The sequence below is a fragment of the Pocillopora damicornis genome, chromosome 8 (genome assembly GCF_964200805.1).
Source record: "Pocillopora damicornis chromosome 8, jaPocDami1.2, whole genome shotgun sequence".
Lineage (NCBI taxonomy): Eukaryota > Metazoa > Cnidaria > Anthozoa > Scleractinia > Pocilloporidae > Pocillopora > Pocillopora damicornis.
In genome coordinates this window covers 2976463-2999958 of record NC_142677.1, presented here as the reverse complement: position 1 = coordinate 2999958, position 23496 = coordinate 2976463, and the positions used below count along the sequence as shown (strand labels likewise).

General features: G+C 38.5%; 4 protein-coding genes across 5 annotated transcripts; 3 read left to right on the top strand and 1 right to left on the bottom strand.

Annotated features, from left to right (window-relative positions):
- Positions 1-5277: 5277 nt before the first annotated feature.
- On the bottom strand, positions 5278-8374 carry LOC149040947 (uncharacterized). Its single transcript, XM_089180048.1, has 2 exons — positions 8220-8374; positions 5278-8114 (listed from the first exon to the last, which is right to left on the bottom strand). Exons 1-2 carry the CDS (start codon positions 8357-8359, stop codon positions 6017-6019), a joined length of 2238 nt encoding a protein of 745 aa, XP_089036174.1. The 5' UTR covers positions 8360-8374; the 3' UTR covers positions 5278-6016.
- A 3297-nt stretch (positions 8375-11671) lies between these two features.
- Positions 11672-12754, top strand: LOC113680522 (uncharacterized). Its single transcript, XM_027197554.2, has one exon. It carries the CDS (start codon positions 11740-11742, stop codon positions 12376-12378), a length of 639 nt encoding a protein of 212 aa, XP_027053355.2. The 5' UTR covers positions 11672-11739; the 3' UTR covers positions 12379-12754.
- A 1246-nt stretch (positions 12755-14000) lies between these two features.
- Positions 14001-16758, top strand: LOC113680553 (transmembrane protein 177). Of its 2 annotated transcripts, XM_089180046.1 has the most exons (2): positions 14001-14411; positions 15308-16758. In XM_089180046.1, the coding sequence occupies exons 1-2, from the start codon at positions 14018-14020 to the stop codon at positions 15310-15312; spliced, it is 399 nt and encodes a 132-aa protein (XP_089036172.1). In that variant the 5' UTR covers positions 14001-14017; the 3' UTR covers positions 15313-16758. The 2 variants fall into 2 exon arrangements, with proteins under 2 accessions (XP_089036172.1, XP_089036171.1); XM_089180045.1 differs by having other exon boundaries at positions 14006-16758.
- A 263-nt stretch (positions 16759-17021) lies between these two features.
- On the top strand, positions 17022-19261 carry LOC113680565 (transmembrane protein 177). The gene is made up of 2 exons (XM_027197608.2): positions 17022-18012; positions 18938-19261. The coding sequence occupies exons 1-2, from the start codon at positions 17106-17108 to the stop codon at positions 18988-18990; spliced, it is 960 nt and encodes a 319-aa protein (XP_027053409.2). The 5' UTR covers positions 17022-17105; the 3' UTR covers positions 18991-19261.
- Positions 19262-23496: the final 4235 nt, after the last annotated feature.

The following is a 23496-nucleotide window of genomic DNA, read 5'->3' as shown; positions in this document are numbered from 1 at the left end:
TGTTTACATAACAGTGACCTGAACCAGGTTGAGTCCGCAGTTCTCCCAGTGTCACGCGGTTTCTCCCTCAAAAATGTAGTTAAAATATATCAAAATAGCGGCTGCAATGAGGGCCTAAGTTTCTTTGATAATCAGTGTGTTAAGTCTACCAAATGTTCAGAAGAACGTTTTAAAAAACTTTATAAACGAAAACATTCACTTTGAAAGACTTTGCTTTAATTTGAAACTTTTATCGTCGGTGTTTCGATCGGCTACGGTCATTGATATTTAAGAGATGCTTGATTTCATTTCTTGAATATCAAGGACCGGAACCAGATCAATTCTTGATGGATGTTTTTTAAAACTGCCCTAGAAATTTGTTTCTTTTCCTGGATTCAGGCATGGTGGTAGTGCACAAGAGGACCTCAAGGCTCATGAAGGGGTGCGTATGTGCATCAAATGTGTTGCTTACAAAGACAGTGTTCCTTTATTTGCATCTCCATGTTTTCTGAAGTTAGCTAAACTATATGAAGAAGATCTGTAAGGTTAAATAGGTGAAGAAGTATGTAAATTAGCGCTGGATTACAAGCGGACTGCTGTTCATCTTAATCCAATCGAATTTAGTGTTATTATTGATATCACCAAAAGTGTTGGTTTTTATTATTACTGTATGGAAAACTCTTGGACAGCATTTTATCAGTGCTTCTATTTTGGTTAACTGTTATTTCAGTATTTAGATTAGAGTTAGAAGCACATCTCTGTCAGCTGGATGCACAGCAGCAATATGAGAGTGCATGCTACACATATTTGTTGCCATTGAAGAGATTTGAGTTTTAATATTAATCATCCTTCTTCTGCAGACTAAGATGACACAAGTTTTTCCACTGGGAAATGATATCTTTCCTCAGTCAGCAGTAATCTTCATGATTACATGCGACATTTATATGTCATGTAAATGTCACAACCTTTGACTTGAACCTCAAAATTCACTATTACCAAGATATTTTTCCTGTCAAAAATATATGTAATTGAGGAACATTACAGGAAGCTTTTTTTACAGTGAAAACCTATCTGTAATTTGGCCTTATCCTCAATCACATAATGTTGACAAAAACTTGTAATTGTGAAAGAGCTGCTATTTTTCTATGATATTGTTTGTTGATTTCATGGTTTTCTGTGCATGTGAGACAGGCATGTGTAATCACTTTGTCACTGTGTCCATCCGCTGTTGATGCAATTGTCTTCTCAGGGAAGGCATTTCATTCTACATGAATAAAAAGAAAGAAAACCTTAAGGTTTGGGTCAAAATATTTTATTCTAAAAATTTATGGCAAGCCTTTGATTAATAGTAAGTTACATGTGGGTATGGAAAGAGCTTTCTATTCAACATGACAACAGAGTTCTTACAGATCATTGAAAACCTGGAAAGTTCTGGAATTTTATTTCCCTAGTCTGAAAAGTCATGGATTTTGATCAAGTGGTCATGGAAAGTCATGGAAAGTGACTGAAAATGAATTTTGTAAAAAAACAAAAACAAAAACAAAACAAGAAATTCCTCAAACAAAGTTCTGTAATTGGCACAGTAATTTTGTTTGTTTTTGTTGGGCCATGTCTTGTCCAGAGATATGTCAGGATTTGCTGAGCCTGTTGACAAAAAATCGTGAAGAATTTTAAATTTGTAAATCCACAATTTTGCAAGGACATCACACAAAATCATAAAATTTGTAAATTTTGCAAACACGTTCAATCCTAGACATAAGTGCTTATTCATAGACATCAGGTACTGTGATATATCAACAGTATTTTGACTAGTGCATGGACTGTTTAATTTTTTTTGTTTTATTATTATGTAGTTTAAAGACAGTGTTTACCAGATGAAATCTAGGGAAATCCCCTCTGCTCAGGTGCTCTACAAACTGAGGGTGAAATAGAATTATACTGTATTGTCAATACTTACACATGAATTAATCATAGGACACAGTTTTGCAGACCAAATGAAATTTAATTGAGGAACACAAATAGATCAAAACTCACTATACATACAAGCATTCCACAATCATATGCATTTTTTTGCTTTGGAATATCCCATTTCAAGGAAATGAATTCATTTAAGTATGTTACATTTTACAAATCTTATATAGTTTTGAAAAGGAAGTTACATCCCCCTTAGCTTTAGGTCTTCTGGATATAACTGATGATAATGATATTAATAAAAATAATGATGATGACGGTAGTAAGTTGTTAGTATTATGATATTAAGATATCTTAATGATAATGATTATTATAAAAGCTTTATGACATCTTATAATCAGCTTCTACGAACCAGTGGTTTATTGTAATTAACTCTCCTATATAAGTACACATTGTAGAAAAAAAACATATATCCATTTTACCCTCTTGTTTGTTGATTGTCTTTCTTGCAGTGCCCTTTTCTTTTCTGGACCATTTTGGCACTCCAAAAGTTTATGGCCAAGGATGATGAAGGGAATCCCATCAAATTCTAGATACACTCCCTTGATTTCCTGCACATCTTTCCAGTAAATGCGATGCCTAAGTTAACTACTTTTTGTTGTCTCTGTGTTCTCTGTAATTACTGTTGCATTTAAATGCCATTTAAATGCAACAGTAATTATGCAGTTTACATAGTGAACAGGAAAATACACTCAAACAGTGGAAGAGTCATTTTGCACCAAATGCAGTTTTGTAGCAATTGAAATAGTGCTCAACCAGATAACTGCTTAGAAAACATATCTTTTTTGTGTGTGTGCACTGGGCACACAAAATAAGGAAAAATATGAAAAGATTGCATGTATGGAAACATGACATTGTTTTGACAGGAACTAATTCAAAGTGAATGAAAAACTATTTGGTGTACTATAGCTAAAAAGATAGCAAAATGATTATTGGATATTGAATCTGTTCTTACTTTTAAAGTATGTCTTAGAATTCAGAGCAGTTATGCACCTATAATCAGCTATCCGCAGGAGGAACCCTGCTGAAGTTCTTAATTTTCCTCTCCTATGCCAGACATGGGAGAATCAAAGTTAAGAAAATGTCCCTCTAAGAGGGGTAGTGTTCTTAAAAAAGTGAGAAGCTGCATTCAAATTTGTTGTATAAATTAAGTTGGCCTTTACAAATTTTTTTTTTTTTTTGGGGGGGGGGGGGGGAACCCAGCTGAAGTTCTTAATTTCCCTCTCCTATGTCAGACATGGGAGAATCAAAGTTAAGAAAATGTCCCTCTAAGAGGGGTAGTGTTCTTGAAAAAATGAGAAGCTGTGTTCAAATTTGTTGTACAAATTAAGCTGGCCTTTACAAGAGCCTTGCCATGATGGTTTGAGAAAACAAGGTGGAAAATAGATTTACATAACAATCCCTAAAGAGTCTGATCATGTTGACCCAATCGAATCAACCTTTTAACTCACAAGATCTCATCACTAATTCTCCATACTGTCTGCCATGTACCTCTTGGGATGTTAGTTTGAAGAATTTGGTATTGGATCAACCAATTGTACTGATATTGTAAGGAGAAATTCTGTCTTGGTGACTCATGGGAGTTAAAGGGTTCATTTTGAATCATGAGGAGATGGATTAGCCCATGTTTATGTGTACAGTTGTCTTTTTCAGTTATTTAACACAACTTAAAGTGAGTTCTTTTCTCACAGAGAAAACAAAGCCTCTCTCCTCTCTCCTCTCTCCCACCTCCAGGGTAAAATATTTGTTTTTAAGTCTCCTTATAAGTCCCCATTAACTTTTGTTTTGCCTTGGGGTTCCCCCCCAGGGGATGGCAGGTGATGGGTGCATTAGCATAGGAACGATCCAAAAATATCTTGCAAATCCTGAAAGAAATATCAGAATCGACATCTTTCAGATAAATTGAAAACTTTGTCAAATCGAGAAATCAATTTCAAATTCGGTTTAATTCACAGATCCACAAATAATTCTCTGCCGTTTATGTGGAACTTTAAAGAGACCCGAACAGAAAAATGTGTTGCACAGTTCGTCAGATGAGAGATCTGCCTTTGAACATTACTTTGAGAGAGGATTTCGTTATGATACTATTGCTCAGTTTTTAGAAAAAGAAGTGATGAAGGGCCTTCGATTTTACGTTTAAATAACTCCGGAACTTCGTTTTCTGAATGGACTTCATTTCTCCTTCTTAACCCATACTCACGTAACCTTCACTTTAGAGTCCTCAAATTTATAGAAATACCATGGTATTTTTCTAAAAACTGAACAATACATCGACGGCAGAATAGCTCGTTGCTCACAAATTCTTTGCCACATTTGTGGCAGAACATCTCAATACACTTGGTACAGGTAAGTCCGTTTGATTAGTGACTCTAAGTTGACCAAGTGCAACCTATTGCGAAACCATGTGCTGCATCCTGTTGACTGCTGGCGCAAGTGTCACGTGACAAAATATTTTTCTGTAATTGTGGAAATTTTCTGGATTTTGGAAAGATTCTTGGATTCTAAACTATTTTCGATTTTCATGAAAGTTATTTGCGAATCTATGAATCAAACCAGGATTTGAAATTGTTTTCTTGTAACTGTAAGTGGTGTAAGTATTATAGGTACTTACACTGCTTACAATTACATAAACCTGTCCCTTTGGATAAATCACTTCTGACCCAAAAGTGGAGTTGAAGAAGGGTTATAATTAGTATAATTTTTCGGATCAATATCAGTAGCTGGGCAATGCTCACCTACCCCTCCCCTAACTCAACAACAGTCAATTGACAACAATTTAAGGTTGATATTGAGTTAGGGGAGGGGTAGGTGGGCAGTTGACCAGATACTGATATTGATCCAATTTTTCTTTGAAAAGGCTCCATCTTCAGGTAATTTGATTTATTTTTATTGTAAAGAGGGGGTAGGAATATACAATAAATAAATAAGCAAATAAGTCAATGAAAGCTAGAAAGAAAGAAAAAAAACAAAAAGATCATGCTGATGTCAAACTTGCAATAACGGGTCTTACCTACTGGGGAATTTCTAAAACCTTTAGTCTGGTATGCAATAATAGATGAGGTAGTTTTATTGACTCCATACACCTTTATAAGTTTAATTGCATCTTCCAAGTTAGTAAGGTAACCAGAATACTCAGGAAAGTTCACGGAGTAGAGTTGACTCCATGAAGGACACGATTTTACCGCCATTTTCTTCAAATTTGGCATTTATCTTTGTTTGCAGCATCCGTAGACCAAAACGACCGCCGTAAAAACTCACCCCTCCCCTCCACGATCATCAAGACATGACCTAGTTGCGGTCCTTGTTATTTATGAAATGAAACTGTGGATCCATATCAAACTCTTTCCACAGCGCGACGAACATTTGTTTTTCTCGGTTCCAGGTGTACGCGACCACTAAGCCTTCGTAATGCATAAACATGCTCTCTGTTGCGAATTTTCAAAATGGCGGACAGGCTAAAGAGGGAAGTAAAAAAAGCAAAGCGATTTTTCAACAAATACTTGACATAAACCCCCGTTAGAAAGGCGAATCCACAATAGAAAGATACAAAACTGTATGATATTGAGATTAGGGAGGTTGACAAAATCAACAAGAGAGGTTGAAAATTCATGACGTTGGCTCACATGCTTCGATGAATGGACACCCTTGAGGGCCGATAGAGGATCTGGATATTTTCCGTTTGTTCGCAGCGAAAAGCTGTTCATTCCCTCGGAAAACTCTTTAGAGGATAGAAAAGAATCGTTCCATGGCCAACTTGCTCGTGAAATAAAGAAAAAGCTTTGGTCTGGACGGCGAGAGGACCCTGATATAAACATAGACCTTAATGTTGACCAAGATGTTTTCATGGAAGGTGTTGGGAGTGTTTTGCCCGGCGTTCTTCAACGAGGGAAGATAGTTTACCAATCGGAGTCAAATAGGGTGCTTGATTCATATCTGGGGCTGAAGTGGGATGAAAGAATTTTAAATGTAGCTGAAGATTTTGCCTATGTAATTCCAGGAACTATTTAGTATTGGCTGGGACAAAGAAGTCCAATCATTGAATACGAGCTCATCGTTGTAGGTGTTCTTAAACCCTTTCATAACCTGCTGCCTCCAGGAACTGAATCCTGTTTTTCTTCAGAAACAGTTGTTTGAGGGCATCAACCCCTTTGTGAATTGTGGATCTGAAGAAATCTTTAGAAGCTCTATTATTGTATTTTTCCAAGCCTTGCCGTGTGTAATATGCCATGTTCTGATAAAGTGACAGGAACTCAGGAACATGATAACATAGTGCATGTATGTAGGGAGTGACATCTTTTGCTTGGTAAACTTTGAGAAAGTGCTCAAACCATGATTTGCTATTTCTTTGCAGTTCAAGAATACCCTCTTCAGATGTAAAATCTAGCCTCAAATCACCAATTATGTCCATAAATTTAGCCCAGATCACTTGTATGTCTTTGTTTTGACAAGCATAGGTCAGAATTTTTATATTCTGAAAGAGTTTCAACTTTTCTGGTTCAGTAAGATCTCTATATTCCAGCTTTTTGCTCTCTTTGTTGATTCTAAAATTAAAAGTGATTCCCATACTTTTGATAAATTCTTCATAACATGCCATGTGTTTATATTTATCTCTTGGGAATCTATCAGAGGTTTTTTTTCTTGTAAACAAGTTAATCAAAACATCTGAAATCCTCAGAAAAAAATGTAATATATCTATGATGACAAGGTCCATAGGTATAAAATCAAATAATGGTTGTGCCTTACAGTTTAATTTCCTTCCAGTGGAAAACCTTGCTATTTCGGTGACAGTTCTAGCACCAAATTTGGGGTCATTAATTGACCATGTTTTGCTTGTGTCCCACCATTGCTCCCTGGGACACTTGCACCACACACAAGCATAATCCTCATTTGCCCTGCCTAAACCACATACCAGTGCTAAAAATTTCAAATCTCCACCTAAAAAGTATTCAATTTTATAGGTGCAATTATTTGCACTTATCTCCTTTAAGTTTGACATTTCCATTTGAAGGTCTGCTAGGCTGTCTCTCAGATTATGATATGTCTCTGTAGTTTTTATAACAGCAAGTACATAATTTCCCTTCTCAGCCATTGCCACATCCTTTTCATTGAGAATAGTAAATGTGAAGTTGACAACTGTAAGCCGCTTTCCAATATTTGTACCATCACCGCTAAGCTTGATCTTAATAGTTTCTCCATCATTGATTTCTCCATTCTTCTGAAGCCTAACAATGTGCTCTTGCAAACTTTCTGCAAATCCTAACTGAACACCTTCAGCATCTCCTGGTGTTGGTTTCAAGTTCCATTTACTGTTTAGCTCATTAATTCGCTTCTTGATGGAATATGTATTGGGGAGACCATTAGCCTTAGTGGCAATTTCATGCCAGGTCTCATTTGAAATATTGAATTTATCTTTGAGGTAGAGCCACATATTTATGTTATCAATGTCATAATTATCAAGGGCCTTTGGGTCAGACTCTGTAAATGGTAGCTCTCCCTCTCCAACAAGATTGAAAGTTTCATATTGATTAGTCTCAGTGTTGAGGACTTCAATTTTGGTTGCAACAAAATTGTACAGCCCAAGAAAAGAGAGTGTAGTTTGGCACTCGTCCTTCAGTTGGTTTTTAATTCTCTTTTGATGGTGCTTAGAATAGTCATAAAACTTCTTCTTAGCAGGGCCTCTACCTTTTTTCCCATTTTTAATCACTTTTTTGGCCAATTGAATAAATTTTTTCTTGTAGAAGGCCCCTTTCTTCTCAGCTTTCTCGAGAGCTTCTCGGGCTTTTTCATCCACTCGCAATCGCTTTGCCTTCTCCTGTACCAACGATTCTTCTAATTTTCTTTTTTCTCCCCTTAACTGGCTGTTCTCATCTTTAAGCTGATGCACATCAACCTCGTTGTAATACACCTTAAATCGATACCGAGGGCCCGCTTCCAAATTGCTAAGAAGTGCATTTAATTGCCTTCCGCCACGATTACTAGCTTTCTTGACAGCTTTCTGAAGGCTGAATATTTTCTTTCTGAAGACTTCTGAAATGCGGCTATTGATTATTACACCTCGTATACCTGATTGCTCAAACACTTTGTTTACGATTGTTGAAAGGACCGACTCATGGTTTTCTCCGTCTTCGTCTTTACATTGCTTTGAAATAGTATAGATTAGTAAGCTGAAACGAAGAATTAATCGGGGAAGTTTACGAAAAATACAGCCAACAAGCCTAGAAGAGGCATTTATTTAGACTTCATACTGCGACAAACTTCACAAATCTTACTTGTTTATCTCGTAAGTAAACGATGGCAGATTAATTCCCGAAGCGCTCTCTGATTTTCCAGATCCCTCTCCTACTGCTTTCACGCTTACAAAACAGGAAAAAATCAAAAGGAGGAAGATACAGCTCTTTTGAAACGCCATTTGACGAGGGTAAATCTGCTTTTTGTTCGGCACTTTACATATCAAAACAAAGGAAATTTGTTACTCTTTTTGATTCTGCGGTACATTTTTAATTTGCGCCTGCGTAAAAGAGGTATCGTTTGAAACCTTTCGCTTGGTTGTGTTTTGATCAAAAACGCCTTGTTAATTTCATGCAACCGCTCGGAGAAAAGGTAAAAATGACGGGGGTAAATCTGCTTTTTGCTCGACACTTTACATATCAAAACAAAGGAAATTTGTTACTCTTTTTGATTCTGGCGGTACATTTTTAATTTGCGCCTGCGTAAAAGAGATATCGTTTGAGACCCTTCGCTTGGTTGTGTTTTGATCAAAAACGCCTTGTTAATTTCACGCAACCGCTCGGAGAAAAGGTAAAAATGACGGGGGAAAAACTTTACCTTCAAGTTAGAAAATTAGCGAAATAGAAAGCCAAAATATTATAGTTTAAAATTTCAGAGGTACATTGAGTGCTTTTTCCGTAGAGAATTCGCACGATGGTAAAATATTCGAAAATTACACTCGATTTGAGTGGGGCGTTAAACTGGGCGTGGTCGCTATATTCATGTTAAGACTATTTGTACCCCATGAGTTTGATATGCTTAAATAACAGCGATCGTAGCCGAAACAAGAGAGAACAAGACTTCACCCAATTTAAGCTGAATATTTTATTTCAAGAAAATTCTTCCTGCGCTGATTTACCCGGTACTACCTATTGAAAGGCTCTTCGGAACATTTTCAAGAAGAATTACGGCAATCTTCGTGGATAAAACCAGATCGAAGTGCGCAACACACCCACTGCCATTTTGATGTGCATTAGGGGTGTTTTCTGGGAAAAACCGCGTGACACTGGTTCAGGTCATTGTTATAACCCTTACCTCTCTCAAACATTCCCACTCCCTCAAGAACTTTAAGAATCCTCTAAAAGAACGTCGGCATAATAATTTTATTGATGATCTTAACTTTCTCAAAGAAACATGTATGGTATCCCACAAGAATCAAGATTTTAAATATTTTTAGTATTGTAATTTTTATTCCCATAAGAATCAAGATTGTAAAGATCTTCAGTATTGTTATTTTGAACAAATTTTTTATAATAGTACACCTAGATAGCTTTAGCTGAATAGTCCATAGTATAGTCCATAGGCCTTTAATTTAAGAATACTAAATACTTTTAGCATGTAATTTTGATTCGATTTGTTAATAGTACACTTAGATAGTTTCAGCTAAATTCCGTAGACAGTAGGTCCACATCAGCCTCTGGCTGCCTTTAATTTAACCCACTACACCAAATAAAGTATGCATGTAGGTCTTGCAGTTGCGTGCTTAGTTGCCAAGCCTTTAAACGGGAGTGGGGCTGCGCATGCACGAAAGCTTGAGAACAATTAGATGGATTTCCGAACGTGTGTCTAGCGAAAAGCGAGGAAGAAGAGGTTTAATTCCTAACCATTCCAATGCGTAACACAAATTAAAGAGGGATTTGAAGAAAGATTAAACCTTGGTCTTATTTGATTGTGAGATATCCGAACTGTTTTTAACGCGGACGTTTCGTTTCGGTGACGAAAGCAAATGACAAAACCTTTCTTCTTCCCTTGCTGCAAATCTACCGTTCGCTGTAAACAAAGACCTGCTGTCGTCATAAATATCTTGTGTGGCTCTGGTTCTTCCTTTCTTCACACGTTTCCCTCGGTTTTCACCAGCACTGACTCCATCAAGAGCACAACTAAGAATAACTACAACCAGCTTGGCCAAGTTTACAGACGACTTCATTACGCCGCCGTGCAAAGTGTAAAAAAAAAGTACGAGAATGTAAACTAACTCAAAGTGGGTAAATTCGAGAACAACAATTTGTATAAATCTCAGCCTTAGAAACGTCGAACTTTGATTAGAAACTGCGAAAAAATACGTGTCACTCAGATTATTCATGTTTATATACAATAACAAATTATCCATCTTGCTGGTAGTTACGAAAAGGAAGACCCCCCTACGAAAACGAAGACCCATTACAAAAATGAAGACACATTACTTGCAAATTGATCCATTAGTGGGCTGCCTTCCCACAAAAACGGGAAGCTTTTGGGCAACTGTTTGGGCCACGCACGCCACGTGGATAAAACCGCGTGCATCGTAAATTTGAAGACGGCACTTCAAAGCTTCTCACTGCTACTTCATTATCAACAGGATCATTCATGAAATGTCACTCAAATGAGTTTCCGGAAACAATAAATACAAAGCCTTTTATACAAGTTTTGTCTTGTGTGTTTTGCTGCTGGTAAAAATGTCATCGCATTCTTTGATTCGCTTAATATATTTGCTTTACGTTAAAAAAAGAGCTAAGGAAAACACAATTAAAATCAAACCAATACAGTTATCCTATTTCAGTTGATGGAATATATGAATTCCATATATCATCTCCTTGACAGTTATCTTATGTAATGTTATCTTTACTTCTAGCGCTTAAAGCGTCACGCAACGTATCTTCCATATGCAAGTCGTGTCTTTTCTGTTAAATCTCGTTTTAGCTTAAAAGCAGTCCCAGGCTCCATGAAGGCTCCTTGGGGCTCTACTGTTGAAATATTCCGTAATAAATTACAGAGGTACCAAATTCAGAATTCAAGATTTCCGTAAGGATCTTCATTTTCGTAGTGTGTCTCATAAACACAATCTTTGTCCTCAAAGGTAATACCAACCTCTTTTGAACTTGTTTTAGTAATGTGTCTTCGTTTTAGTAATGGTCTTCGTTTTCGTGATGTGTCTTCGTTTTCGTGATGGGTCTTCGTTTTCGTAGGGGGTCTTCGTTTTCGTAGGGGGTCTTCGTTTTCGTAGGGGGTCTTCGTTTTCGTGATGGGTCTTCGTTTTCGTGATGGGTCTTCGTTTTCGTAGGGGGTCTTCGTTTTCGTAGGGGGTCTTCATTTTCGTGATGTGTCTTCGTTTTCGTGATGGGTCTTCGTTTTCGTAGGGGGTCTTCGTTTTCGAAATGGGTCTTCGTTTTCGTAGGGGGTCTTAGGTCTTCGTTTTCGGGGTCTTCGTTTTCGTAACTACCCCATCATGATTCCTCGTGGAGACTCAGAATCTTTTTCTTTATCCCACGCTCGTGACAAGGCGAAAAACATCTTTCTCTTTTTCTTTACCGAGCTCAAAACTTAACGTCTCTCTTATTGTATAAAAATTAATAAATTATTATTGTTTCCAATGTAAATTATAATGCTAATTAGACACTGGTCTGTATCTCGTACACCGTACGTCAGGGTCACCTTCAGCCTCACTCCAAATTAAAGGCCTGGCAACTAAGCATACAACTTTATATAAGTATTATGAGCGCAGTTGCGTGTTGACTTATAAAACGTTAACAAAGAAACGTAACAATGGCTCAACAGGAAATTTTTGAAGTTGTGGCACCAGTTTCTGTAGAAAAAATCTATGGGAACGAGGGAGTAGGAGCGCACCAAGACGTAAATGTGTGGAGGGCTCAAATAGATTCCATCCCTCAAGGTGTTTATATGATCGGGGATGTTGCATTCGGAGCACATACGTCTTCCTTTCCTCTACACGCTGTGGTTCTGGTGAAGCCCTTGTTCGAGTACGACCATCTTGGCGACATTATCAAAGCTCCGTGTTCCTACGAGGAAATTTGGACCGGCAAGAGGTCCAGGGGTCGACAGGATGGCTCCTTTTGGCGAGTGCATGCTCCTCCAGGCTATGTAGCCTTAGGTGATGTGGCATGCAATAACTGGTCTCAGCCGACCCCTGAATTTACCTCCAAGTATGCCTGCATCCGACAAGATTTGCTTTCTGCCCGTGCTGAGCTGTCTTCTCCCGCTTTGTGGACCGATAGGGGCTCCGGAGCAGAGCGAGATGTTTCTCTATGGACAGTGCGAGGCTTTTACCAGCCGACTGGATCTTTTAAAGCCCATAAAGGTTACCAGAAACCAAATTTGGAAGTATTCACTCTACCAGTCGCCAAGATATACAGGAAGGAGTGCTCCAATAATCTGAATAACTAACTTTTATATCGATGAAGGTAGTGCAACTTAAGAACTAACTGCAATCGCTTTTTAAAAGAATAACAAAACTTGTTCATCGCCGGTTAAAGAACCTTGGATAGCACTAGGTAGGACAAACAGGACACTCTTAAATTTGCTTAGGAACACTTAACTTCGATTACTTGGACTTTGGAATTTGCGGGTAACTCGCTATATCAGCAAGAAATATTTAGCGTACGTCATTTTGGATATGCAGTTCCATAGATTTTTCTCAGTTGTGTATGAGCATTATAGTATCGATCACAAAGTCTTTTTTATATTGAATTTGAAGCTGAATTTTGGCTACTCAGAATGAATCATTACGACTTGGCGGGGGTAATGTAAGCTAAAACCTTTGTAGTGTAAAAGTCTTTTTTATATTGAATTTGAAGCTGAATTTTGGCTACTCAGAATGAATCATTACGACTTGGCGGGGGTAATGTAAGCTAAAACCTTTGTAGTGTTCACTGAGGTATCAATAAACCAAACACTGATCAATTTCTGTATAAGACTAGACTGTCATCATTTCTTTTAAGGCTCAACTATGCGTCTTAACCGAAAGCTACCCAAAAGCAAGACTCTTTCTTTGTTAAGATCGACTCTCGCGTTTCCCTCGAGACACAAAAATCATAGTGACAACGCATTTCCGGTATTTCTCGGAATTCTCAGTCATTTCTGCTCCTTTTAGTATGGTTTTCAACTTCATCAATTGCTGATATGTCTTTTTTCGGTCGAGTTAAATCATGTTCGGTTTTTTTCTCACGAGAAGATCTAAACCAAGGGAATTTAATTTTTATGGTTACTGCCTCCTAAAGAGGCGAAGCCATAATGTTGTCCTGTTGAGTGAGTGAGTGTTATAATGGAATACGAACGACCTCTTCGTTGACAACGAAGTCGGCCGAGTTTTACTGGATATTCCTCGCTCTTGGCTTTTGTTTGTTTCGGAAAATCTTCGGTCGTTCAACGCCTAGTAACGATTTCTTCGAACCGCTTCGAATGTTACGCGGAATATTAGCAGGTGACCACACTGTTTTTCGGTGCTACTTATTGTTTGTCTCGCACTGTACGACAGAAGACGATCAAAATTTCGCAATCATTTCAGAATGGCGCGTGAAAAAAAAAGCTGTACCTTGCAGAAATGTCTCAAAAGAAGTGATCGGCGCATCATGAAAATTTAAGGGGAAATCTTTTCTTTACATAGAGATAATTTTATCGTTTAAATCAGCGAATTATTCCCAGTAGATCCGAAGATATAATTTTTTCAGTTCTAACCGCAACACTACAATAGATGATAAACATCTCAAAGTAATTTCACAGTAGCGTCTCTGGCACGTAATTGAAAAAATATATTTTTTCCTTGCAGAAATATCTAAATAGGTTTGATCTGCACATTGTAGAAACTTGAAGGAAAATTTTTTTTATTCGAAAATAGATAATTTTACCATTTCAATCAGTGACAAATGCTTAAAAGAGCCGCTAAATTTGCGAAGCGAACAAGGACGTTGACTTCAACAGGGTGAGGCCATTCGATGGAGGCCGGAGTAGGCTTGCAACCGGGCGTAGGAGCCTGGGGCTGAATTTTTAGACTAGTTTTCAGATCTCCTGATTATGACAACTCAAGATGGCGGCTCGCACGTTGAGTATGGACAAGATACTGAGATTTCTTGTTGGTGTAGGAATCGGAGGACTGATTATTGTCAGGGGCTCAGCTGAGTTATTTCCGCATCTTTATAAGCAAATCTATGGCCTTAAAGATGAAAAAGGTGCGTTTATCGCAGTACCCGATCGTTGTCGAGAACAACTGGATGTGGTCGCCGAAAGATATGGTGTTAAAAATGTGAACAATGTTAACTTGTTTATCTATCGAGGTTTCCATGGTATTTCACTTGGATCATCTTTACTTCCCGCTGGAGCTGTAATAGGTTTACCAAGGTGGTATTTGTTTCATAGTGAAGAAGATATTCGTAACTCCGGCCTTAAATTCGGAAAAACAGTTGGTTGGGACTCTGAATTTGGTAAGGCAGTGTCTGAAACATTCCTTCCAACAGACGACATGATAGCATTTACAATTGGCCACGAGCTCGCTCATACGGAGAAACATTTTCACTTAAAGTTGTATCACACGTTTGCACCCCCAACGTGGCTGTATATTACGTACAGAATTTCTAATTCGACGTCGAAAATTTTTAAACATCGATTTGATTTGCAAGCTCTTTTTTACCTTGGCATCATTGGAGTAAGCCTATTTACTTACACGCGCGTTTACCAAAAGTTGCGCCACTTCGCAGAATTTGATGCAGACGAAGTATCTGCTAAATGTGATCCTCGAATGGCACGAGGTGGCGTTGATTTTTTTGCAATGACATTGAAACGAAACTTAATGCAAAGAGCATTGCTTGGAAAGGAAGGAGAGAAAAGTTTCACTGAAGAAGGGAATTTTATAGCACGCTCTTTAATATCAACACATCCACCCTTCACTGATAGACTTGATAGAGTGAAAAATATTTTAGAGTCATCCCCAAAGTAGTGTTTGTCAAGTGACATTTCAGGCCTGTAGACAGATTTTTATGAAGGGGGAGGGAGGTATTTGAGGGCTGAAGACTTGAATTGACAATTGCAGAATGCACAAGATTCTTGGAGGGTTGGGGGGTAGGTTCTCCCTGCAAAATTTTGAAAAATTGGGTTGTCTAAGACTGCATTTTAATGGATGTTAGAAAATTTCTAGGTCAAAAATTAATCTCTGAGTAATGTGTCAAGCTCAAACCTCTTTGAATGCTTCTTACTTTCTTTTGATTCATCAATATTTAGTAGATGGACTTTTGTGGCCTGTGTGGGAATGTGTATACACCTGTCGTCCCTGCCCATAGGCCTGCATTTGGATGAAAATATTGAATTTTTTTACCTTGTGTAGCTTGAGTGACTTGTTCAAGTGGAAGCAGAGTGATGGCAGCTGAGAGAAAGAGGAGTAGGAATAACTTTTGGCTTCTCAGTAAGGAGTCATCTTTGAGATTAGAGTCGCCTACCCAAGCTAGACATTTGACTTTACTTGAGATGTCATTATCAGTGTTGTAATAATTTTAAGAAAAAGGGTTCATGTCATGGATTTTAACTGATGTGTTGTGCCCTTATCAAGACACTCTCAAGATCCGCTTATGTTGTTAAGGGTGTTAAGTAACAGGTTCACATACATTTTCTACAGTCAATATTATTGTAATGGCTATCAGGTTTCAATCACCCTTTTAACATTTAAATTGTAAGTTTTAGTTATTATTTATAATTTCTGTCAATTTGTATAGTTAATCAGGACTACACATGACAGAAATTTAAAAATTTTTTTTTGCCTCTAAGTACTCACCCCTTTCCTCTTCTGTTGATTTTATAAACCTAACACACTCTTCTAGCATTACTGACTTTTTACTAGAGAAAAATCCCAAATTGCATCTCCTGTGATGATCTGAGAATTTTAAGCACATTATTGGATTAAACCAAAACTTGAAAACCAAATACAGTGTGCATGTAACTCTTTCACTTCCAAGATCTCATTAGTAAATCTCCTTACTGCCTTGCAAACAATTCTTATGATGCTAGCTCTGAGAATTTGGTATTAGATGAAGTGATAGTCCCCCCTTATTGATATTATCCTTTCTTGTCATCACTTGTCTGCTTGATACTGTATTGATTTTGTGAGGAGAAATTATTTCTTGGCTGGTCACTTAAAAGAGTTAAAAAAGGTTTTTAGGGCCTTGCAAGCTAAAGTTGTTCAGTGCAGTTGACATGTCTCTCTCTTGATTTTGAAAACATCATAATATTCTATGAATAAGGGGAGAAGGGGTTGGGGAATTGACAAGAAAAGATATGGGTCCCAGGGGTAGGGTTTGCTTCAGCTTAGCACTGAATGAGGTGGGGAGGGAGGTGGTTTGTTGGAGGAAACAAGCATTTTTAAAATTCTTGTAAGTTTTGGTGACAAAGATTTTTTAAAAAAAATTTGCACTGGATTTAATAATTAATTTTGTTAATTAACTCTTTAACTCCCATGAGTGATCAAGACTGAGTTTCTCCTTATAATATCAATACAGTATCAACCAGATAAGTGTTGAGAAAAAAGAAAAATATCAATTTGGAGATAGTTAGTTGATCCAATATTAAATTCTCTGAACTAAAATTATAAGAATTGTATGATTGATGGTAAGGAGAATTGCATATTTTATCTGGGAGTGAAAGGGTTAAGTACTGAAAGGTGGTCTTTTGTGCCGCAATGGTTACTGCAGACAATAAGCCTGTTTTCTTTATGTGTCTTTGAGCAATGAAAGACATGGAATTGGGTAAAAATCATTAAAAATATAAAGCAAACTCATGGAAAAAGCTTGTTGCATTTAGCTCTTTGCCTAACATCAGTATGAAAACTCTCCATGGTATTCTCTTTAAATTTCCTGAATTGCTGACAAAGAGGATCTATTGAACAATCATGGCCTTCTTTACCTGGTAATCATGATAATTTTCCTTATTCTTCTGATCTTTCTTAATGTTTGATTCAGGGGTCATTCTGTAAGGAAAAATTAGATGTTGGCCACTATTAGGAACTGAGAATTTTTTTTACCCACCCCACCCTAGTTACAAGCTCTCACCGCGAAATGGACTGGAGTGAGTAGGAGTAGTCGCCATATTGGATTATCAACACGTGCAGAACTATTTTACTAATATTAGCAAGCATGGCGAGTTTTGGACATGTTATGGAACTTGTAGGAAAGGTTGCGAACCGATTCATTGTCATATCCGTAGGATTTGGTATCGGTGGACTTTTTATTTACAAAAACGCGGCCGAGGCCTTCCCGAATCAAGTGTGCAAACCTATCGTTGGCCTGAAGGACGAAGATGGCAGCCTTTTGAAAGTCCCTGAGCGAATAAGAACACAGTTCGATGTAGTGTTGAATAAGCTTGGTTACACGAATGCCAACAAGATAAGCTTGTTCATAAATCAGGGTGTACATCCGATGTCGGTGGGTTCAACTTCCTTTCCAAACGGAGCTGTTGTAAGCTTGCCAAAATGGTACATTTTTGAGAATTACAAAGACATAGAAACGTGTGGAATTACGTTTCAAGGAAGGGACATCAGATGGGATTCTGAACTGGGTATAAAGATCAAAGAATGTTTGCTGCCTAGTGATGAAATGATAGCTTTTTGCATCGCGCACGAGGTTGCTCAAACGCAGCGATTGGATTACAAGGCTATCAATGCCGTCCTTGCACCAACGTGGTTGTACTTGACATATAAGCTCGCCTACATTGGCCCAAGGATGTTGCAGCTTCACACAGTGCTGGATATACTCTTTAAGCTTGTCCTTTGTCGTTTGAGCTATCTTTGCTACAAACAAGTGCACATGAAACTATATCATGATGTAGTTTACCAGGCTGATGTTATGGCTGCAAAGTGTGAGCCTAGAATGCTTCAAGGTGGGATGGATGTATTCACTAAGAAGATAGAGTTGAACCGTATTCGACGCAGACTGATGGGGAGGAAAGGACAGAACTGTTTTACAGAGGAAGGGAATGACATTGAATCTCGCATATACCCTCTATTGACAGACAGGCTTAAGCGATTGAAGGACTTAGAAAGAGGTACTGCTCTTGTAACAGGGGTATGAGCAGAGTTTTCTAGTTGGGGTTCCAATGCAAGCACTCTTTTGTCAAATTGGGGTGTGTTAGGTTTTAACTCTCTCCTCTGTTCAGACTTCGCTGAAGAGATTTCCTTTCATATCTTTGCTTCTTTCAGCAGATATGATTAGGTCTTACCTGAAGGGGAATAATTTTTTGTTGGCAATCATTGCTTACTTCCAATATTCATAAATAGGGGGGGCTCCCATCTCCAGAACTTCATGAGAATTCTTACTCATTAGCTTGACTCTTCTGTGTTGAAAATTTTACTGGTTACTATCTGAAACGCAGAATGCTATACATGCACACATGGAAGAAAACACATCTTAATCATGTTTTATTTCATTGTTGCAAAAATTTTGACACTACAATAATCACAGATGCTAATGACAAAACAGTAATGGCACAAATATGTGCAGAAAGCACTCTTTCTTAATTTATTTGACTTAGGGTTCTTTATTGGCCCTATGAGATCTTTTTTCTATTCTCAGTAGCTGTTGTGATTGCTTTGGTTGGGGTTTTAAGTGGAGGGGGACAGGGGGGCAGGAGCTCAGGAGAACAGGGGGCAGGAGAGGGTGGGAAGTGGGAGAACAAGGGATGGGAAGCTTAAAGCCAGGTTTCTGATCCTCTTGATTAACCTGAAGGAGCAACATAATGAAGGGTGGGAGTTGGGAGGCAAAGGGGCACAAAAGTGCGTGAGGCGGGAGAACATGGCACAGGAAGCGGGAGACTCTGACCCCCCTGTCCTATCCCTTTCCCCCCCCCCCCTTTTTTAAGACACTTGTTCAAAAAACCACATTATCATTATGGATGGAATTGGCCTTTTCTCAGCCTTATCAATGTTATAATCAAAGGAACTAATTCTTGTTTACTTTCCTCTCTGTTTTAGAGGTTATAAGTTTTTCAAGTGGTGATCAAGCTGAACATAGTGAAAGCAGCTGACAAACACAAGCATCCTCCATATTCTTGTCCTTCAGCAGTGATTTGGTGTTTTGTCCCAGCAAATCTTGTTACCCTTGACCCTTTAACCCCAAAGGGTGACCAGCATCTAATTTCTCCTTACTGTAATATTGCTGAATTAAAAATTAAGATCATGAGAAATAAAAAAAGATCACCAAGCTAAGAGGCTGTGATTGTGAATTTAATTTTCCTTGTCAGTTGCAAAGGAAATGTATAGAAAGGAGTGTAAATAAATAAAAACAAAAAAATTGAATGGTTAGGAGACCAATAATGTTATAGCTCATGAGCCTTTAGAAATACTATTCTGACACAAACTTACAATAAGACCGGGTAGTTTAGTGTTATCAACTGAGTTGAAAAATGTAAATTGGCCACCATAAAGAGTTTAAAGCTGACGCTTTGATCACTCTGACAAAGGGATAATGCTCTAAACATCAGCTTTTACACTCTTTATGGTGGTCAATTTATGCGATCAACTCCGTTGATAATACTAAATTACCCTGTTGTACTCTCCCACTGATGCAGCACCACAGCTTCTAGATAAACTTACCCCCCTTTATTCATTTGATAATAAGACCATTGAAGAACATAACGATCAGATCTATTTATGTATATTTACTTAACTGACCACTGCCCCAATGAGGCTTTTCAGGGCTAATACAAGCAAATTGGGACCAAACAATGCAACTAAATAAAATTTTTTTAAATCCCAACTGACAGGTGTCAGGCCAGTTGGCTAGAGACAGAGTGCAGTAAAGGATTTGAACTTGGGACAACTGAGAACAAATCCAGTAAGTGGGAAGATAAAGGGCTTGAACCCAGGACCCCCAGATTACAAACCTAGTGCCCAAGCTTCTTAACTGCACTGTCTCCAGATGGAAAACAAAGAATCCTCACAATTGACTTGTTCACAACATGTGCCTTTGAGGCTTTGTTGGTTATAGTGCCCTCTTGGTATATGGGAGGGGACATGAGGGTTGGATTCTTAAAGGCTAATGTTTTGTTTAGACAGTCTTTTTCTGCGATGACTTAGATTGTGAAGATAAATTTGTCTCTTGAGTGATACCTTGCAAAGTCTTTGCAAATATTTAAAGGAGGATAGATATCGCCAAAATGTCTTTTTCCTAGAACTGCAAACTCATGACCATGTGATGCCTTGTTTCATGAATAGTACCTGGGTTCTGTTTGGGAAAGATTATATCATACTCACTCGCTCCATTAAGAGACTTACTTTAAGCACCGCTCTTTTTGTAAGAGATTTCCCCACCCTCCACAAACCCTCCCCTTTTTGTACAGTACATTACGTACCTCTACTGGCTTTACTCCTTAAGAGGTCAGAGGTGACTGAAATTTTGCTACCTTTGATTAAAAAGTATATTTTATTAATTACAACGTCGTCATCTTACGGTTTCATATATGTCCAATTCACCCAAACCGTTGCGATTCGTCTACGGTCGTTGACGAATCGTCACACCGGATGTCGAATCGTGCGTTGACATACCGGAAGTCGAGGGGCGCGCACGTGAGCATATATGTCCAGTACACCCAAACCGTTACGATTCGTCCGCGGTCGTTGATGAATCGTCACACCGGAAGTAGAGAGGCGCAAGCAATATGTGAAATTACCATGGTATGCTAGAAATCGAATCGTGCGTTAACATACCGGAAGTCGAGGGGCGCGCACGTGCACGTGAGCAATAAGTGAAAATGAGTAGCATGGTACAAGAACATGACAACATGAACCTTCCACGTTTTTAAAGCGTGAAACGACCGGAAGTCTATCGTCAAAATATTATAAACTATACAGCGTAGCAAATGTTGATGATTCGACACGGTTGGACTCGAATCGAACGACTCGTCACAGCAAATGAAGATCCGTCATACCGGATGTCGATTTGCGGTGTCTTGCAAATCGACATCCGGTATGACGGGTCGTCATTTTTTTGTGACGAGTCGTTCGATTGGAGTCGAATCGTTTCGATTCGGAAACATCTGCAACCCCCATCCATAGACACTTGCGGAATATTTTCTACGTGTCTTGCAAATCGACATCCGGTATGACGGGTCGTCATTTGTTGTGACGAGTCGTTCGATTGGAGTCGATTCGTGTCGATTCGACAACATCTTCAACCCCCTATCGCAGACACTTTCGGAATATATTCTTTTCTCTTGCAAACTGACTTCCGGTATGCGTTTCCACGTCATAAGAGATGGTTTCTCAGAACTCCGGTATCACAACACCACTAAGCCGCGGATCCACTTCCGGTTTGACGATTTGTCAACTGCCTTTGAAGATTCGCAGCGATTTGGGTGTATTGGACAACCCTCTAAACTACGGTCACGAGAATATAAGAAGTGATCTCCAGATAAAGAAGCCCTTGTCACCGCCCTATGAAATGTATGAAGAACAGGAGGAAGTACAAATTTGTGTAAGGGTGTAAAGGTGTTAAACTTGCGAGGACGTGTGTGTAGAAGTATGGAGAAGAGAGAAATAACACGCGGCTCAAATCATGATGGCTTTTCAAAAATACCAAATGTGAGTGATGTTTGTAAATTAAAAATTAAATCTTTATTTCAAGTGCTAAAATCTATTTGCAATGGAATCTATAATTCTAAATTTTTTATATATCTTTGTTAAGGAAAAAGAACAAAAGATATCTTTAAAAATCTATTGACTTTGATTTTAGTTTGAGAGTGGGAAGCCGAGTTATCAGCGCAGTAAGGAACAAGACTGTACGTTACACCCTGCGATAGATATTTCTGCTTATTTTTCGCTTGGGACGATATTTGAACTTTGTTTAGTCTCAAAGCGGAATTTCGCCTACTAGTCCTGATCCAATGCTGTACTTACAATATTTCAAGATAATTTTTGATTGACTGTAGAAAGTGATTCGGGAAAAGGGCTCCGAGTAAAATGAAGCAAAATGCCTGAAGCGCGGGAAAACGCGGTTGAACAATTCAATCGGTTTAAGTTTTGCATCTAGCACGATTTTTTTTAAAGGCAGTCACAATGCGCAGTTGTTCACAGACGGCCCAAGCTCCAGCTGTGAGGGCTTCTCTTATGTTGGAAACCTAGAAAAGGATATCTCGCTAAAATGGGCTCTTTTCGACAAAGTAAGTGGCCAGACAACAAGCGATGTTCTGTGGAAGTAAGGTGAGGTATTTTATTGAGAATTTGACTGTATTTTTTTATTCGCAGGAGCGGTCGTAAATATTCTCATACAAACTCTTATAATTTCGCCATGATTCCTATTTCACAGCTGGAACTTTGGCCCCGTGTGAGCTGTCACACAAACTTGAGCGATCTCAGATTAATTTTTTAAACTAGATTGAAAATCGCTCCAAACAGTCGGCGTGCTGGGTACCATCGTTCACATTTACGGAGACTAACTAAGTTTCCCTTTTCCAAAAACAGCTACAGTTCAAGTTAAACGTAAACAGTTGGATTGACGTTGGTTATACTATTGGTTTGAGAGGATTTGATGCTGAACCTCTTCTGTTCTTATGATCCGTTAAGCGGGATGAATTTTGCATCAGTCCCTCACAGATTGGAAATGTCGGAAAGAACCCTGCGAGATGTCAACCGAGATTTCTTGTCCATTCCCCTCTAACAAACTTTAGGTTGTTCCCTATGTGAACAAGGCACGGTCTTTTAAGCTCCACATTGTTTGCTGGGCCGCGGTGTTCAGAAAGGTAAAATTCTAGCACGGTGATCGATATGCTAGTTACCAGGCCTACTCGCCCTTTCGTGTTCTCTCAGATCAAACATTCCACAAAAGCAGACTAGAAAAGTGAGTCTTGTGAGGTAAAATCTAAAAAAACGGAGCATCTCGAGCTCTGCCTTTTCGACAGAGCTGCATCTCCTGAGAGGCTCTTGTTTGGCCCTTTTATTTCCAAGATATCAAAACAAACTCTCCTTATTATCTTCCACACATTCCTTATTACTTTTTTTCTGAGAAATTTTATGATAAATCAAGCAGTGTTCACTCGTTGATCTTTTGCTTTCTTCTCCAACCTATGTGCATGACAACGTGTTGATATCGTAAGTAGAAATTACTCAATGTAAGTCTTGGGAGAGAAAGGATTGATGAAGACGAGTGGGAAGACAGGCGCGCGAAAAAATGGTGGAATTGGAGCTTGTGCAAGGCGGTTGTATTTGTTTTGCTTTCCATTTTCGTGCGTCCAATTTTTCTTCAAAACTCGTAAGAAGAGATCTGAATTGCCTTGAGATTCCAACAGTGTTGAAATAACATTGCTCAGCAGGCAATGAGCTTTTTTCCTCAAGTGGTCAACCACAACAACATGATATTGAAGGGCCCTCAAGACAAAGATGACAAAGCGATTAGTCATAGCTACTTTAAAAAAAAAAAAAAAAATCATATTGATTCCATGCACACTCCAGGTCGTGTGCAGTATAAAGCTTACGTAACATTGAACATTACAGGATGAGGTCAAAGGGCTGATTTTTTTGTCGAATGACAAAGTAAT

Coding starts and splice junctions, on each gene's coding strand:
- LOC149040947 (XM_089180048.1), bottom strand. CDS start 8,359: ATGGCGTTTCAAAAGAGCTGTATCTTCCTCCTTTTGATTTTTTCCTGT. Junction 8,115..8,219: donor TTTACTTACGAGATAAACAA/GTAAGATTTGTG, acceptor TCTTCGTTTCAG/CTTACTAATCTATACTATTT.
- LOC113680565 (XM_027197608.2), top strand. CDS start 17,106: ATGGCGAGTTTTGGACATGTTATGGAACTTGTAGGAAAGGTTGCGAAC. Junction 18,013..18,937: donor ATTGAAGGACTTAGAAAGAG/GTACTGCTCTTG, acceptor TCTCTGTTTTAG/AGGTTATAAGTTTTTCAAGT.
- LOC113680553 (XM_089180045.1), top strand. CDS start 14,018: ATGGCGGCTCGCACGTTGAGTATGGACAAGATACTGAGATTTCTTGTT.
- LOC113680522 (XM_027197554.2), top strand. CDS start 11,740: ATGGCTCAACAGGAAATTTTTGAAGTTGTGGCACCAGTTTCTGTAGAA.